The 14320-nt window shown below is 44.0% G+C and overlaps 1 protein-coding gene across 3 annotated transcripts in view; it reads right to left on the bottom strand.

The window, feature by feature from the left end:
* The window catches only part of phf21b (PHD finger protein 21B), a 91337-nt gene that overhangs the window by 42711 nt on the left and 34306 nt on the right, over nucleotides 1-14320 (bottom strand). For all 3 annotated transcript variants that reach the window (XM_026146625.1, XM_026146624.1, XM_026146623.1), the window contains exon 2: nucleotides 3400-3444. In XM_026146625.1, the coding sequence (XP_026002410.1) occupies nucleotides 3400-3444 (45 nt within the window). The remainder of the gene's footprint in view (nucleotides 1-3399; nucleotides 3445-14320) is intronic.

Genomic DNA, 14320 nt, shown 5'->3' on the forward strand with positions numbered 1-14320 from the left:
AGTGCGCAATTGTGCACGCGCGCAACTTAGAGGGAACAGTGAATAAGAGTAATATTAAAACTAACTAGCTGCCGCCATTGTTGGAAACTGAGCTGTGCTGCGCTATGAATTCTGGGATAGGTTGGGCCACGAAGTATACACCCGACCCATCCTTCAAATCTGGGGAAATGAAGGGCGCATTTGTCGGAGTCTTCATCGTAACGTAATTGGCCTACAAATGCAGGCACAGGAGGATGCGGTTCCTGAATTTGGACACGGCTACGATACCGGAGTTGCTTCTTCTTCTTCTTCGGGGTTTAACGGCAGCTGGCATCCTTGTACATGCAGTGCTGCCATCTTCTGTTTCAGTCCGTTATTAAACTCTTAAATCCTGCTACTTATTCCTGCTTCTTTTGGGATCATACAAAGCTTCAAATGACGCATCGACTACTAAATAAGTCAGCGACGATTTTGATAGTCGACGTAATCGTGACTAGTCGACTAATCCTGGCAGCCCTACTTGACAGTCAACATTAGGCAATTACAGTCGACTCCCCTGAAGCCTTTGTAAGGTATCATCTCCAGGCAAAAACATGACTTCCTTTTTTCCCCCTCTTTCAGAACATTTTATCAGTTCGTCGCACTTCATGTGAAGGATGGCGTCCTCAAGGTGGATCCTCCATGTCTCCGCCTGAATCACCACCTGCTATGAGCAAATTAAATATTGACTCTTCTATTGACTCGCCAATCTAATTTGAAGTGATTGTGGATGAGCAGGAAAAGGGGGGGGGGGCTTCAGTGGCTCGGCCGCTTGTTAAAGGCGCCATAATGGGCTGGATGGAGCGAATGATTGAGTCGGAGAGGGAAGTAGTTTAGGCAGATCTGTGAGACGCGATGGAGTCTGCAGAGAGGCTGCAGTGACAGGAAGAGCAGGTCAGAACCAGTTCAGCTGATGGCAGCAGCGTGAGTGGGACAGGTGTGGGGAGAAAATGATGATGGGAGGCCTCAAACTACCTTCCAAAAGTCCTCTGTTCTCTCAGCAGCGAGGAAAAGCTTTCATTCAGAGCCACCGTGTCAACATTTACCCGCCAACCCAAAGCAAATACACAGTCCTGAACACCGTCACAGTCGGAGGGGCAAGAAAAAAGGAAGAAGAAGAAGAAGGAGAGGGGGCTGCCTGCTTTGCCAAGTCCGATAAAAAGCCTCCAATAAGGAACAATCAGAGCTTTCTGGAGAAGGCTCACTTCACCCTTCGGCGCCCAAGCAATTTTACCGAGTGATGTGGCCGAGTGTGGGCATTATATTTTATCAAGAAACGAGCTTTTATCTATTCTAAACACTTTCAATGTTAACTCGAGGTTTTTAATCATTAAATGCAAAAAGTTAAAAAAAACAACGACAAAAAAACAACAATATTTTAAAACTGGAGACACGTTTGAGTGAATTCTGTGTTTAACACCAGAGTATATCAATGATCCGGTGCTTCCTTTCAGCAAGCTCCTCACAGTCAGGCTGGTTTTCATCCCCTCTTACCCCAGACTAAATCTGAACAAACACCTAGTTTGAACATTTGGTAGATTTGCTGCAGAAACATCGGAAAATATTTAGATTGTTGAAATATCTAAAAATAAGACGACATCATGATAAATGTCATTTCATTGTAATTAATCGCAACTTGTAAGGTTGAAAAACAGAAAACTTTCCCTGTCTGCTCACAGCTCACAGCACTGTGAAAGCAAATCATGCTGTACTGTGCAGCACAGGGATACACCAGCAGGGGGTGATATGTGCTGGTTATACATGTATGTGAAACTAGGATTTTATTTTCTAGTATTCAAAGATGGCATTATAAACTGTATAAAAGGATGGCCCAGGTGACAAAGATAATAATAATATAATAATGATGCAAACTTTAAGGTTACAACTTAAAATACTGAGTTACAAAAACATTCTGACTCACTGCTGGAGCTTCTAGTGGCCGTTTGAGGAACTGCAGGTTACTGAGCACTGGGAGTTTCTGTTAGCAAGCGTAAGCTGATAACTCCACCCACTTGTCCAAAAAAATAATAAAATGGCAGCCTGTACGTTAACACTGAAGCTTCAAAATGGAGTCCACATAAGTGGGTGATGTCACGCTGTCTATGACCATCTTTTGTATACAGTCTGTGGTTGAGTGTGCAGATGAAACAGGTGACTGGAGGTCGGAGGCACACGTCCTCGTCTCTGTTTGGAGGGAATTAAGCGAGCGTGGCCTCCCTTGATGCTGGCTGGCTGTTAAACACTGCAGCAGCTCCAGCAGGTCTCCTGAGGATCATTTAACAGCTTCACTCTGAGTCGTATTATGATGTTCAGAATTGATCTCCCTCTCTGGCTGTGTCTAATTATACCTCGGGGAGGTAACAAGGGAAGGTGTTCCACGCTGCACTCTTCATTTATTTGGCTGGGGGAGGACCGAGGGAGCCAATCAGAGTCTTTAACCACAGAAAAAAATAGCTGGAGTAAACTCTGTGTTTGTGTTTCTGCAGAAAGCACAGATTATTTTTTGTGGGCGCCCCTTGAGTGAAGGTTTTCAAGAAACTGCTTTAATGACCTTCCACGGTCACCTGTGGCGGTGATTGGACACCGTTCAAATGTGTACGAGTCCTGCAGTAACCATCCAAAGGGAGAAAACGCACATTTACAACCTGTAAAACAAATTCAGCCTCAATTACACACACTGATGCCTCACAACAATTATCCACCCATCACAGGGTTGGCCTTAATTAGGTTTGTTCTCTTTCGTCCGCCTGCTCGCCTCTGAGAGACCAAATAAATGGGAGGGCCTGCAGAAACCGCCGCAACGAGCGGCCAAATCGACTTCCAGCGCGTAATGAATCGCAGCTCTGAAATTAAACTGACGTGTAATGAATCTCCAGCTCTTATTCTCTCCTCCTTTTGTCTCTGCTCTCTGGAAGCATCCTCTCAGCCTGTTCACATTCCTCAGCCATCTCGCTGCCGTCACAAACGCTCAGCATCACCGGCACCGGCGAGCGCAACAAAGGAAACGGTTACGGCCGTGTTTCAGCTCCTGTCGCCTTTTATCAATGGCAGGAAAAATCAACAAACTTCAGAGAAAGTTAGGACATCATCCCGGAGACCCTCGGACTCACGTCACAGATCACACCGCCCAATTACACTACACCACAACTTCAAACCAACCACCGCCGACACATCCACATCATCCATGAAGTCAGCTCCACCTGCGGCAGCTCTGGCAGTGAAATGTGGCCGAAGCTTTTTATTTTCACTGGTTTCTCCTCAGAGGACAAAGATGAGCCGCAGGGTGAAGAAGCAGACTTACAGCAGGAGCAGTGAGAGAGGAGGTGGGAGGAGCTTGTTCAGGTGAATGCACACCTCTAGAGACACCATCATGTGACCTACCTGTCCGTTCTGAAGTTCATTGAGGCCTTTGCACAACGTCTGATTCTGCAAAGAAAAAGGAGAAAGAAACGTGAGTAGAACTATGATTTCATGTCATTTCAAACAACTTTGCAAAGGTCAAAGGTCAGATTATTTTTCACGACTTTACACAAGCACACCTAAGCATCTTGAAGTGATGACAGTAACTGTTATATCTGATGAAGCCACGCTGAATTTAATCTTCATATTGTGAATATTTTCAGCTATCACTTGATAGCTGAAAATACAAGTTGATGCCTTGTAATCGTTTTTACAGCAGTTTTGATCCTGAGGAGCTTCCGAAGCACACGAGATATCGACATGAACCTCTCACAGAACCAGGTCAGAACTTATGTTCCAATAACTGCAGATTAAACCAGCTGTGAGGTTGGTTAACGAGGTTAACTGGGATTTTCTGCAACAAACTGAAGTCATCATCACCCGCTCAATCTCAGAGTGACTCAGACACAGGAAGCAAACACAGACACATCTATGAAAGTGCAGGAATGCTGGCAGACGGGCGACTGATTTAAAATGGACCAAAAAAAAAAAAAAAAAAAATCAAAACCTCAGTTAGAAATTAAACATTTTTCTGAAAACCACCTTAAAAACATAGACCTGCATCAGAGGATGAAGCTTGGTTCGTTTTTACTATTCATGAACATTTTAGGTGCTGCTAACCGGTTAGCAGCAGGCCCTTCTTGCCTCCTCTTTCCCTACAGGTAGCCTGATCAGGCTGGTGAGAGAGACTCTTCTCACGATCAGAGCACCTCCTCCTCCTCCTGAATCTGACTATCCAATGGGTGTTCTGGGCCCAGGGCCACACACACAGCCCAGGAAATGAAAGAGACAAGCAAATAAAGGAGCAGATTTGATCTTGAATACAGTACATGAGTCCATGTTATGTCAGCCTGCCCCCCACCTGCAGGCTGAACCGTCATGTTTCTACTCGATGTGACTGACATGTGCTGATGGACCACGCCTGAAGCTTCACCTCAGACTCAGAGTCAGAGAAACCTACACGAGCTGATAGATGAGGGTCTCACAAACACAAATATTCGGTCGATGAAAAGGACTCACAGACATTTTTCAAACAGAAAAGAAATCAGTTTAAATAAGTGATTTTTTTCTCCGCTGAGATTTGTCCCTGCACACAAACTGAGATGCTGCAGAGCGCCGACTCAGAAACTGTAAATGAAATATTGCATAAATCAGTGAAGACGCACTCAACTGGAAAACACTTGTAATAACATGCAGTAGCTGCAGAGTGAGGTCCTCGAGGTTAATCGAGGAACAAAATGATTTATCGGCGGCTGGTTTTGGTGTCTCTGCTGCAAACTTCCTCCCTCCTCACCCGCCCCGCTCTTTAACAAACACTAACAGCCGCCGGTGAAACCTCAGGAGGACGAAATGCCGTCACAGCTGGGCCGACGCAGTCGGCAGAGGAGGATCTGGGTCTATTTGTCATCTGTAATCTAACGGATAGGTGTAGAAACGTCTGGGGAGCCGAGCGGAAAAACTGAAGCTGCGCACAGGCTTTATTTATTTCTTTACCTCCCCGCAGTAGGCCGGCGTTAGGCTGCCGCGCAGCAAGCGTGTACAGGCGTGTGAGGATAGTCAGATAGATAAATAGAGGCGGATTCATTCTGTATGCATTGCTTTTCACACTGGGGAAATTTACAAGCCGAGCGCTGATAGTTTCCAAATCAGCTGCAGCGAGGACGTCAGAGAGAGAGAGAGTACCGCACTGCACAGCCCAACGACCCACCACGTCTGCCTCGTTTACACTTTACAACGCAAACTCATTCACTGCTGCTGCGTCTGAAGCCAGACTCAGTCTGCAGAGGGGTGGTCGCCAAGGGCGACCCTGACCACCACAGCAGCACTAGCGCAGAGCAAGAGGACGGAGCTTCTGCTTGATCTCCACTGTTACTGGGGTTAATGCTACACCACCTAAAATGCTTTCCTCTGTTGACTTGTTAGAGGCACAAAGAGCAGAGAGCAGGTTTGATCAGCTGGTACCACAAATTGCACCTCCTCTGACTTCCAGCAGAGGCTCCAACAGTAAGTCAGTCCCCATAGACTCCCATGTTAAAACTTAAACATGTTTACAGCCTGATAAAGAAAGTGGTTTATCCTTTATCGATAACTGTACCCTTCATAACTGTTTCATACCACACCTGTTTCAATTCTACTATGGCTTAAAGTTTGCCTTATAAGGGGTGTGGCCTATTTGAGTGGCAGGTGGACCTTTGAATGTTGAGTCCAAAAGTCAATGTGTGATGTCACAATGGTTATTATTTTCCATATACAGAACAGTATCATCAGCGTACATGCTGAACGCTGGCTCTCCTATTAAAGTTGCAAAGGTGACTTCATGGTGGCTTCACCCATCTTTATTATGCATCAAGACAGTCTAGTTCATTCAAAACATGGCGCGCCCACAAACACCAGAGATAACCACACATTATCTGCAACAAAACCAGACATGGATGGTTCACTTGTGTTATATTTTTCATATTGTCCATCATCTCAGGGTGTTCACAAGGTCCTGTGTGAACTGACGTTTACCTGCAGAGATACTTCTGACAATAGTATTTCTAAAACACACCGCTGTGGAGTAACTTTGGAAGAAAACAAAGCGTAAAAAACTAAACAACAGTGTTGTTTGGAGGGCTGGTGAAGTCAGGCTTGCTGTCTTATAATAGTGTGCTACCTGGTGGCTAGCTACAGAGCTGTGGTTAGGCTAAAATGAACACATTAGGACAAGGAGACAGAGGTTGAGGGTCTATGTTGAGGGTCCTGAACGGCAGAGACAAACACCATCACATGGCGCTGAAAATGGAAACTTCAGCACAGAGAACCTCTGACCTCATCCACAGCAGGGGGTCAATAATTAATCTGCTGCTGTGTTCTTGATCCTCAGCTTCATATCCACATGAAGTCAGCTGAGAACGCCAGGACACCGTGAGCCCACTGGCTGTAGATACACTGAGAGTTTTTACAAACTTGACACATGAACATATGAAGAGCGCATAAAAAGCTGAAGAGACTGCTCTAAAAACCAAGGGAGAAAGAACGGCAGCACTTTAAAAAGATAAGAGCTTCATCCAGCGCAGGAGATGCTCAGAAACACGATCGAGACCATCCCCCAAAAATATGAACAAGCAGCACAAACTGCAAAGCTGCAGTTTCTCCATGAAAGGCCAAAAAACAAAATACTATGAAAATGCTGTGTGTGTGTGTGTGTGTGTGTGTGTGTGTGTGTGTGTGTGTGTGTGTGTGTGTGTGTGTGTGTGTGTGTGTGTGTGCTCACACACTAATATTTGGTTTGCAGGCTCATTCAGAAGACCCGCTGAATCTGAATGGCTGTTTTCTTCCCTCCTCCCCCCGAATGCAACAAAATGAAAACAAATGGCACCCCCTCCTCCCCTCCTCCTCACCCCCCATATTTACAGCCAGAGCATCTGTTCAAAATGCACACAAACACAGCCGGCTCTGCTTTCCTGTTAGCGTTTGGAGGCTTTCTGGGGAGAGCATTAGCGCTGTTTGGCTAACTGTGACAGGCTTCATCTCTCAAAGCCGCCGCCGCAAAGCCTCGTGGGAAATGATGGCCACCTGTCCCGCTGCCTTATCGTCTTCTTCCCAGCGCCCTGCTGTCCAGTTCAATCCAAAACCCAAAATCACAAATAACCCAGAGGGCAACACGATGCCTGAATCATCACTGAATAAATGCTGGTCATGCTAAAATAAGACTGATTTAACGTTGTCATGGTTATCGGGTACCAGGTGACAACAATGATGTTAAAGTTGGTGGTTTAAAGGTGAGATGCACGAGGTAGCGCTGCTCTAGTGATGCTGGCTTTAATTTCTCACGCGGACAAATGCAGCTGGTTTACAATGTATGAAGTTATACAGCTGTGACTGTTTCAATGGCCATGATTAAATGACTCTATAATAGTAGTGACATTTAAAGTATCTTAACATAACCGATACCTTTAGGTTCTAAAAGTGTTACAAACAGGTAAAAAAGAGGTTCTATTTAACCAAACAGTACGTTTAGGGGTGCTTAATTAACTGGTTGATGTTAGCAGGTTCCAGATCAGGCAAAGTGAGGCCTTGATAGCGATACAAAACTAACTTTAATTTAATGAAGTAAATAAACTTGTTTTTAAACTGATGTAAAACAGTCTGTACATGTTAGTCTCAGTGAAATTAAAACCAGAAACTTCAAAAGAAAGAAAAAGTATAAAATGTTCAAGTCCACAGATAAAATTAAATTCTGAGCTTTTTGTTGACGGGGGGAGAAAAAAAAACACACACTGATCTTCATGGAACGGCGGAATGAGCCCACAAATCTCTGAAGCTGATTTTGTAAAAAAGCAGACCTGGAGATGTTCCTCACGTTCGGAGTGCAGCAGGCCCGGGCAGGCGAGCCCGAAGATGGATTCACGATGCTGACTGAGGTGTTGGAGAGGCCAATCAGAGGAGACAGTAGGTAACTATCTGAGGACTAGAGGAGGTGTGAGGAGGCTGGGGCTCAGAGACGAGGAGGAGGTGATGAAGGGGGCCCTGTCCCTGGAGCAGCTGACTGCAGCATGAAGCTGAAACATGCTCCGACATGCCGGTGTTCAATTAGCGGCGTGGCTTTCGTATGTTCGCAGCTCCAGCAGGAGAAAGAGCCACTTAGTTACAGAAAATGACTGCTGGAGCTTCAGTGAGGACGCCTGTGGACACAGTTTCTACATGTTAATTAATCGAAGCTCCTGGAAGCTCCATTTGCCAGCTGCTCTGACAAGTTTTAGAGAAATCAGATTTTATATTTACAGCAGTGCTGGGAGGAAAGCAGCAAGGCCCTCCAAGCTGTGACTAACCAGTAAAGCCCATTATTTACTAGTTTTACAGGTTATAAATACACAAAATCAGAGTTCTTTTATATCAGCCGACATTCCCAGTACAACCTCTCACAGCTGAAAAACAGTCATGGCATTGCCTTCACTTTCCTAATAGGCACATTAATCTCACCCCTGGGGTTCCTGTTATCAAAGTGTGTGTTAAAGCTTTTTTATATGAGGAATGTGGAGAAGATGTGAAGAACTAGCTTGTAATTTTGAAAGGTTATTATTATGTCTTTGGTTTCTTATTTTCTGCTTAGATAACAGCTAAATGACTCACACAGGCCTAGAGATTGTTCAGTCACCCCCCACCCCAGCAAACTCAGGTCACCAGAAAAATGTGTATTCTCCATCAGGAAACAAAAAGTGTGACATAAACCAGACACCAGAGTGTTTTTGTTTTAAAATGTGCTGTTTGCAGCCATGAGTCATGACTTTTATGGTGAAGGTAAACGTTCTCCATTTCCAGTTTGCAGACAAGCTAGCATCTTTCATGCAAACTGTGGTGACCTGCTGGCAACCAAAGCAATCACAGGGAAGTTATTGGCAGCACCCTTTGCAACCGATTTCATCTAGCAACTTCCAGCAGCCGCGCATACATTACCGACAGCAACCAGTGGTTGCCAGATCACCAACAAGCCTGAGTGACTGAGGTCTTAATAAGGTAGTTAAAAGTGGATTTATGAATCTCCCTATTCAGCTAAGATGCCACATAGGTACAAATACTACTCAGATTAGGGCTGGACTATATGGCCTAAAATCCATATCACGGTATAATTTGAAGCATGTGCGGTAACGATATATATTGTGATATATTCTTTTATTCTGTATAACGTAGTTTACACACTATAGGGCACACTTAAAATCGACGGTGTGCCTTATGTATGAATTCTGGTTGTGCTTACTGACCTCGAACCGATTTTATGTGGTAAACAGCGCTCAAAAATCCATCAAAAAATGTTTTAGTAAGACTTTGGCAAGCTATGAAGGCGCAAAGCTTGATGGACTGCCGGAGCATTACAGCTGCTGTAGTCAGAAGCCTCGCGAAGTAATCAGGGTCCTAAACTCTGTCGTCTTCAGGTCCCAAAGTCAAACGAACACTGCGGCATCACTGAGAGTTAAAAACTGTCTAAATTATTTCATCTTTAATAAAATGATCAGCGTTGCTGCTTTACCAGGTGTAACAATTAAGTTTAACATCCAGGCACCCACGAAAACATTAAATTCAACAGAGTTAGAAGTTAGCTCGCTAGTTTTCACCTAAACATGATATAGCATGTTCTGAGAGATTCCTGAAAAAATTAAAACGTATAGCTCTGCTATCACTTACAACATAAATGAAGACAGAAAATTAAAACAGTGAAAATTAAACAGCAGTGACGTTTGTAGGGTTACTGAAGTTGGGCTAGCTGGTATATAATGATGTGCTATGTGTCGCTAGAAAAACAGCTACGTTAGCATAACATTAAATGGTAAATGGCCTGTATTTATATAGCGCTTTACTAGTCCCTAAGGACCCCAAAGCGCTTTACATATCCAGTCATCCACCCATCCACACACACATTCACACACTGGTGATGGCAAGCTACATTGTAGCCACAGCCACCCTGGGGCGCACTGACAGAGGCGAGGCTGCCGGACACTGGCGCCACCGGGCCCTCTGACCACCACCAGTAGGCAACGGGTGAAGTGTCTTGCCCAAGGACACAACGACCGAGACTGTCCAAGCCGGGGCTCGAACCGGCAACCTTCCGATCACAAGGCGAACTCCCAACTCTTGAGCCACGATCGCCCCATTAGCACAGTGTAGCTGAAAGATGAACACTAACTTTTTTCCACTCGATAAAAGTTAACGTGAGGATTCCTGGTGGTTAGGGACAAATGCAATCGCATGGCAGGATGCTGTAAACGGACCAAACTTCAGTTGGGAGAACAACTGAGATAATCTACTGCGAGAGAATTCAGTATTAATGAATCAATGGTACGGAAGTGGAGAATGCGCAGTTTTTGGCTTTCCCCATATTCCAAAACTGCTTCGTCTCTTTGCTATTACTGTCGCCCGGCATAATTTGCAGATGATGTTGTTTGCAGCCGCTGCAATGCTTCCAACCAAAACAGACGCAGCTTAATGACACCATCAACATGTGCTATTGCGGTAGAGCGGTATGGTCAAAATCTCTGCCGTTGGCCAAATTTATATCGTTTATACCGTATACCGTTTATACCGCCCACCCCTAACTCAGACTATTAAAATATAGTTACAGTCTTTTGGGATTATTTATCAGCTAAAAATAGAAAGATTTTTCACAACTTATAAACTGTTTTAAACTGCAGCTGGAGTTCCCCAAGGCTCAACCCAGGGCCTCCTTCAGATTGCTCAAATTATAAAGAAATTCAACTCAATATTATGTGAAAGATTAGGCTGTCTATCACAGCAGCCTAAGACTGAAAGAACTGGATTTGGCATTCATGTCCAGAAATGAGATGAATCTGAGAGTTGAGGTTTTATTTCTGTTCCATTTTGTTTCAAACATTTCTACACAGCCTCGGCTGTTTTATCATTTTTTTATCTAACCCGAGATGGGTTTGATGCAACGACTGTGCAGCAGAGTGCCAGTGCTCAGCACTACATTGCAGGTGTCACTGATCTGTTTGCAGGTCTACACAGCTGTGTCCAGAGGCACTGATGGTGCCATTTGGATTTGAACATTTATCAGGTGATGCCAGGCCAACCAAATGACGTGACATGTTACAGTCCATAAAGTCCAAAATGGATTTTACCCTCTGCAAAACATGTCCATGTTTGACTTAAAGAGATGAGTCAATGTGGTCTTTTTTGAGGTTTTAGATTCCCATCAGGCCAAGGACAAGGAAAAGGAAGCGCTGGCTTTTAACACTGCAGTAACAGTTTGAAATAGTGCTATAAACTCTGCATGTGGCTAAAAAATAAACCACTTGTTGGGCTTTTACCTTTCAAATGAACAAAAAAGATGGCAGGTGGAACAACTTCGAGCACATTAGAATAAAGAAAGAATCCATTAAGACGCTGAATCCTGCCTGCATTTTACCTGGGTCTAAGTGGTCACTCATAGCAGGAGGCTTTTAAAATATCTTTCTGCTTTTCAGCTGCTGCTATAGTTTCCATCCGCTTCCAGTTTTTGCCATCATGCATCAAACCCCGGACGCGAGTGCTGAGAGGGGGCTGTTGATAGCTGGTGTCCAGCAGGTCGCTGTACAGAAACTGATTGAGTTTATGGAGCGGCAGACGTGGCGTTGCCTCTCAGTTTGCCTCTGGGAGCTGCAGATGACACACTGCCATTCATTTCTCCTCCGAACCTGCAGGGATGACGACGCCGGCGTCCCACTCCATCTTCATGCTATCACACAACAAATTGCCTTTTCATTAGAAGCAGGTAAATGAAATTGTCTTTTCTCTCTGCTGCTGCACATGTGAGAGGGAAGTCGGCCATGTAGGGACTCAAAATCCATTACAGCTTCGACAGACTGAACTGTACATCATCGCCGAGGAGGGACACCATGCTGACCATGTTATCTGTGATGGAGGAAGAAACACCTGGATGCTGTTACTGCCACACATCAGTGGATGTGTGCTGTTCACTGCTTCCTGAAACATTTCTGAAGAATGAAGTGCCGCAGGGAGGGGATCAAACACTTCACTGTTTATGCCATGAGACAGTTTGTCTAAATCTGCAGAGAATACAATACAAATACCCAGAAAGCAAACAAGCTTCTCCTTCAATTAGCACGTGTAGAATCTAAAGCAGGATTCATTAGGACCAGGATCAACAAACAAATCTTTTAAAAAAAATACTTAGCGTACATCGTGAACTAGCCTCATCAGTCGAAGGTGCGCTGACCCTCATAATCTTCAAATGATTTCTTTAACTTTTTAAAAACTTTGCTTCTGGTCTTCCACCTCCAGTTTTCAGTCTGAATTACATAAGCAGCTGCACCATGATAGTGTTTAAATGTTTGTCCAATGGTTTCTTTGGTGAGTAAGATTCCTTGATTTAGACTGTTTTAGGGGTTTTCCTAGGGCTGGGCCATATTATACCGTTCATGGTAACACCGGTATAATGTTGGGCAACGATAAGAAAATGAAATAGCGCGATAGAATATGGGTAAACACACATGCGCAGTGCCTTTGTTTTCATGCGCACATGGCAGAAAAAGCATGGCGGAGAATGAGAAGGGCGAAAGCGGATCGTTGAATCAAACGGATGAACCAGAATTGGTTTGTAAAAATGCTGCAACTTCAGTGGTGTGGAACTGGTTTAGCTTTTGTCCGTCAGATACACAACAAAGCACTATTTTTGGTAGAGCATGCTAGCTGACCCTCATTATTACCATGTTTTTTGGGAAATACGGCACACTTAAAATCAATCCTTTGATTTTTCTGAAAATCGACAGTGCCCCTTATAATCCCGTGTGCATTATGTATGAATTCTGGTTGTGTTTACTGACCTCGAAACGATTTTATGTGGCACACGGCGTTCTAAAGTCTTTGCCAGAGCCTGATTTGCACTCAGTGTTTATTGTTAAATCACTCCTGCTAAACATTAGCATGTTTCAACCCATTTTCACTTCATCTTCACCTTGACCGTCTTTAGATCAGAATTTACATGGTGTGACCTGGTAATGGACATGAGCGAAAGAAACATCCTCCTCGGCACAGTGCTACACCTTCAAATCTTTAATCCGCTCTGAGCAGCCAAACTCTTATCTGCAGGCCCTTGAGCAGCTGCAGATCGAAAGCACTGTGGGTAAAAGGTACCTGAGCAGCAGCGGTAACATTTACAGCCTCACCTCTCTGCCCAACACGCTGCTGCTGTTCTCATGCATGAAAAACAGAAACATGAGAAAAGAAGATGTGCGTCTTTCAAATATAAAGTAATTCACTCCTCTTAGTCAAAAGCTCTTGCACATTTCTCCGGTGCATTACATCATTAAGTTTCCCTCAGTCCTGTCAGCATCAGAAAATCTGCTCTCTGCCTCTTTGCTGTGCTTCTGTGCTGGCTGAGAATCACTGTAAAATGGCGGCTGCAGTAAAGAAGCTCTCTTTGATTTTCAGGTACTGAACCCAAAACGTTTGGCTACTCTCCACAGGAAGAACAAAAATAGCTGTCCAAAAACAAGCCAAATGGTTCCTGGAATCCACTGAACATCCTGACTCGCCCTTTTTAAAACTCTTCCAGTGTTTCAGGTTCAAAGTCTGCATTTTCATCCTGAGCTGTGGGACAAGGTTCTGACTAAAATCAAGCTTTTGTACTCCACGTTCAGTTTTCTAACAATTCCTTCAGCCTTTGATCATTTCCCTGTAATGTTCCCGTACATAATGTTCCACAGGCTTCCAATTTTCACTGTGAACACTCGTAAGCAATTTTCTGACTCAATCTCAGTCCTCCTGATTTGTCTTTCAGAGAATTTCTCGTTAGAAGCCAGAAAGCTTTAACTGCTGTTAGAGGAAATGTGAGTACAGGAGCAGCAGAACAGCAGCAGCAGCTAATTTTAGGGTTTACGTGACATTAGACTGATGCAGAAAAAAACTATCAAAAGGTCAAATCAATCAGTAAAACAGGAAGGGCTGCACAGCAAGCAGGGAGCTGTGTGCATAACAACCTCAAATATGAAAAACAATTAAAGCTCGTTTATTCATCTATACTGGGGGATGCATCTTACAATTAAATTAAAATTAATTCCTTTTTACACAAAATCATAACTTGGTTTTAAGTAGTTTTCAGAGCAGATTTGTACTTTGTTTTGGTCTTCATTTGAGCTTGGTATGATTTGGCTTTTGGTTCATTTTTGGGCTTTGTTTACAATGTTTTTAGACTTGCTTTAAAACCGAATTGGCCTTATTTTTGGGCTTTGTTTCAGACTGATTGTGGGATTGGTTCTGGGCAGATTTGGACTTCAATTAAGACTGAATTTGGTGTTTGTTTTGGACTATTTTGAGTTTTAATTATTGGCTCTGAACTTGGCTTAGT

This window comes from Astatotilapia calliptera, chromosome 17 (assembly GCF_900246225.1).
Source record: "Astatotilapia calliptera chromosome 17, fAstCal1.2, whole genome shotgun sequence".
NCBI classification, from domain to species: Eukaryota; Metazoa; Chordata; class Actinopteri; order Cichliformes; family Cichlidae; genus Astatotilapia; species Astatotilapia calliptera.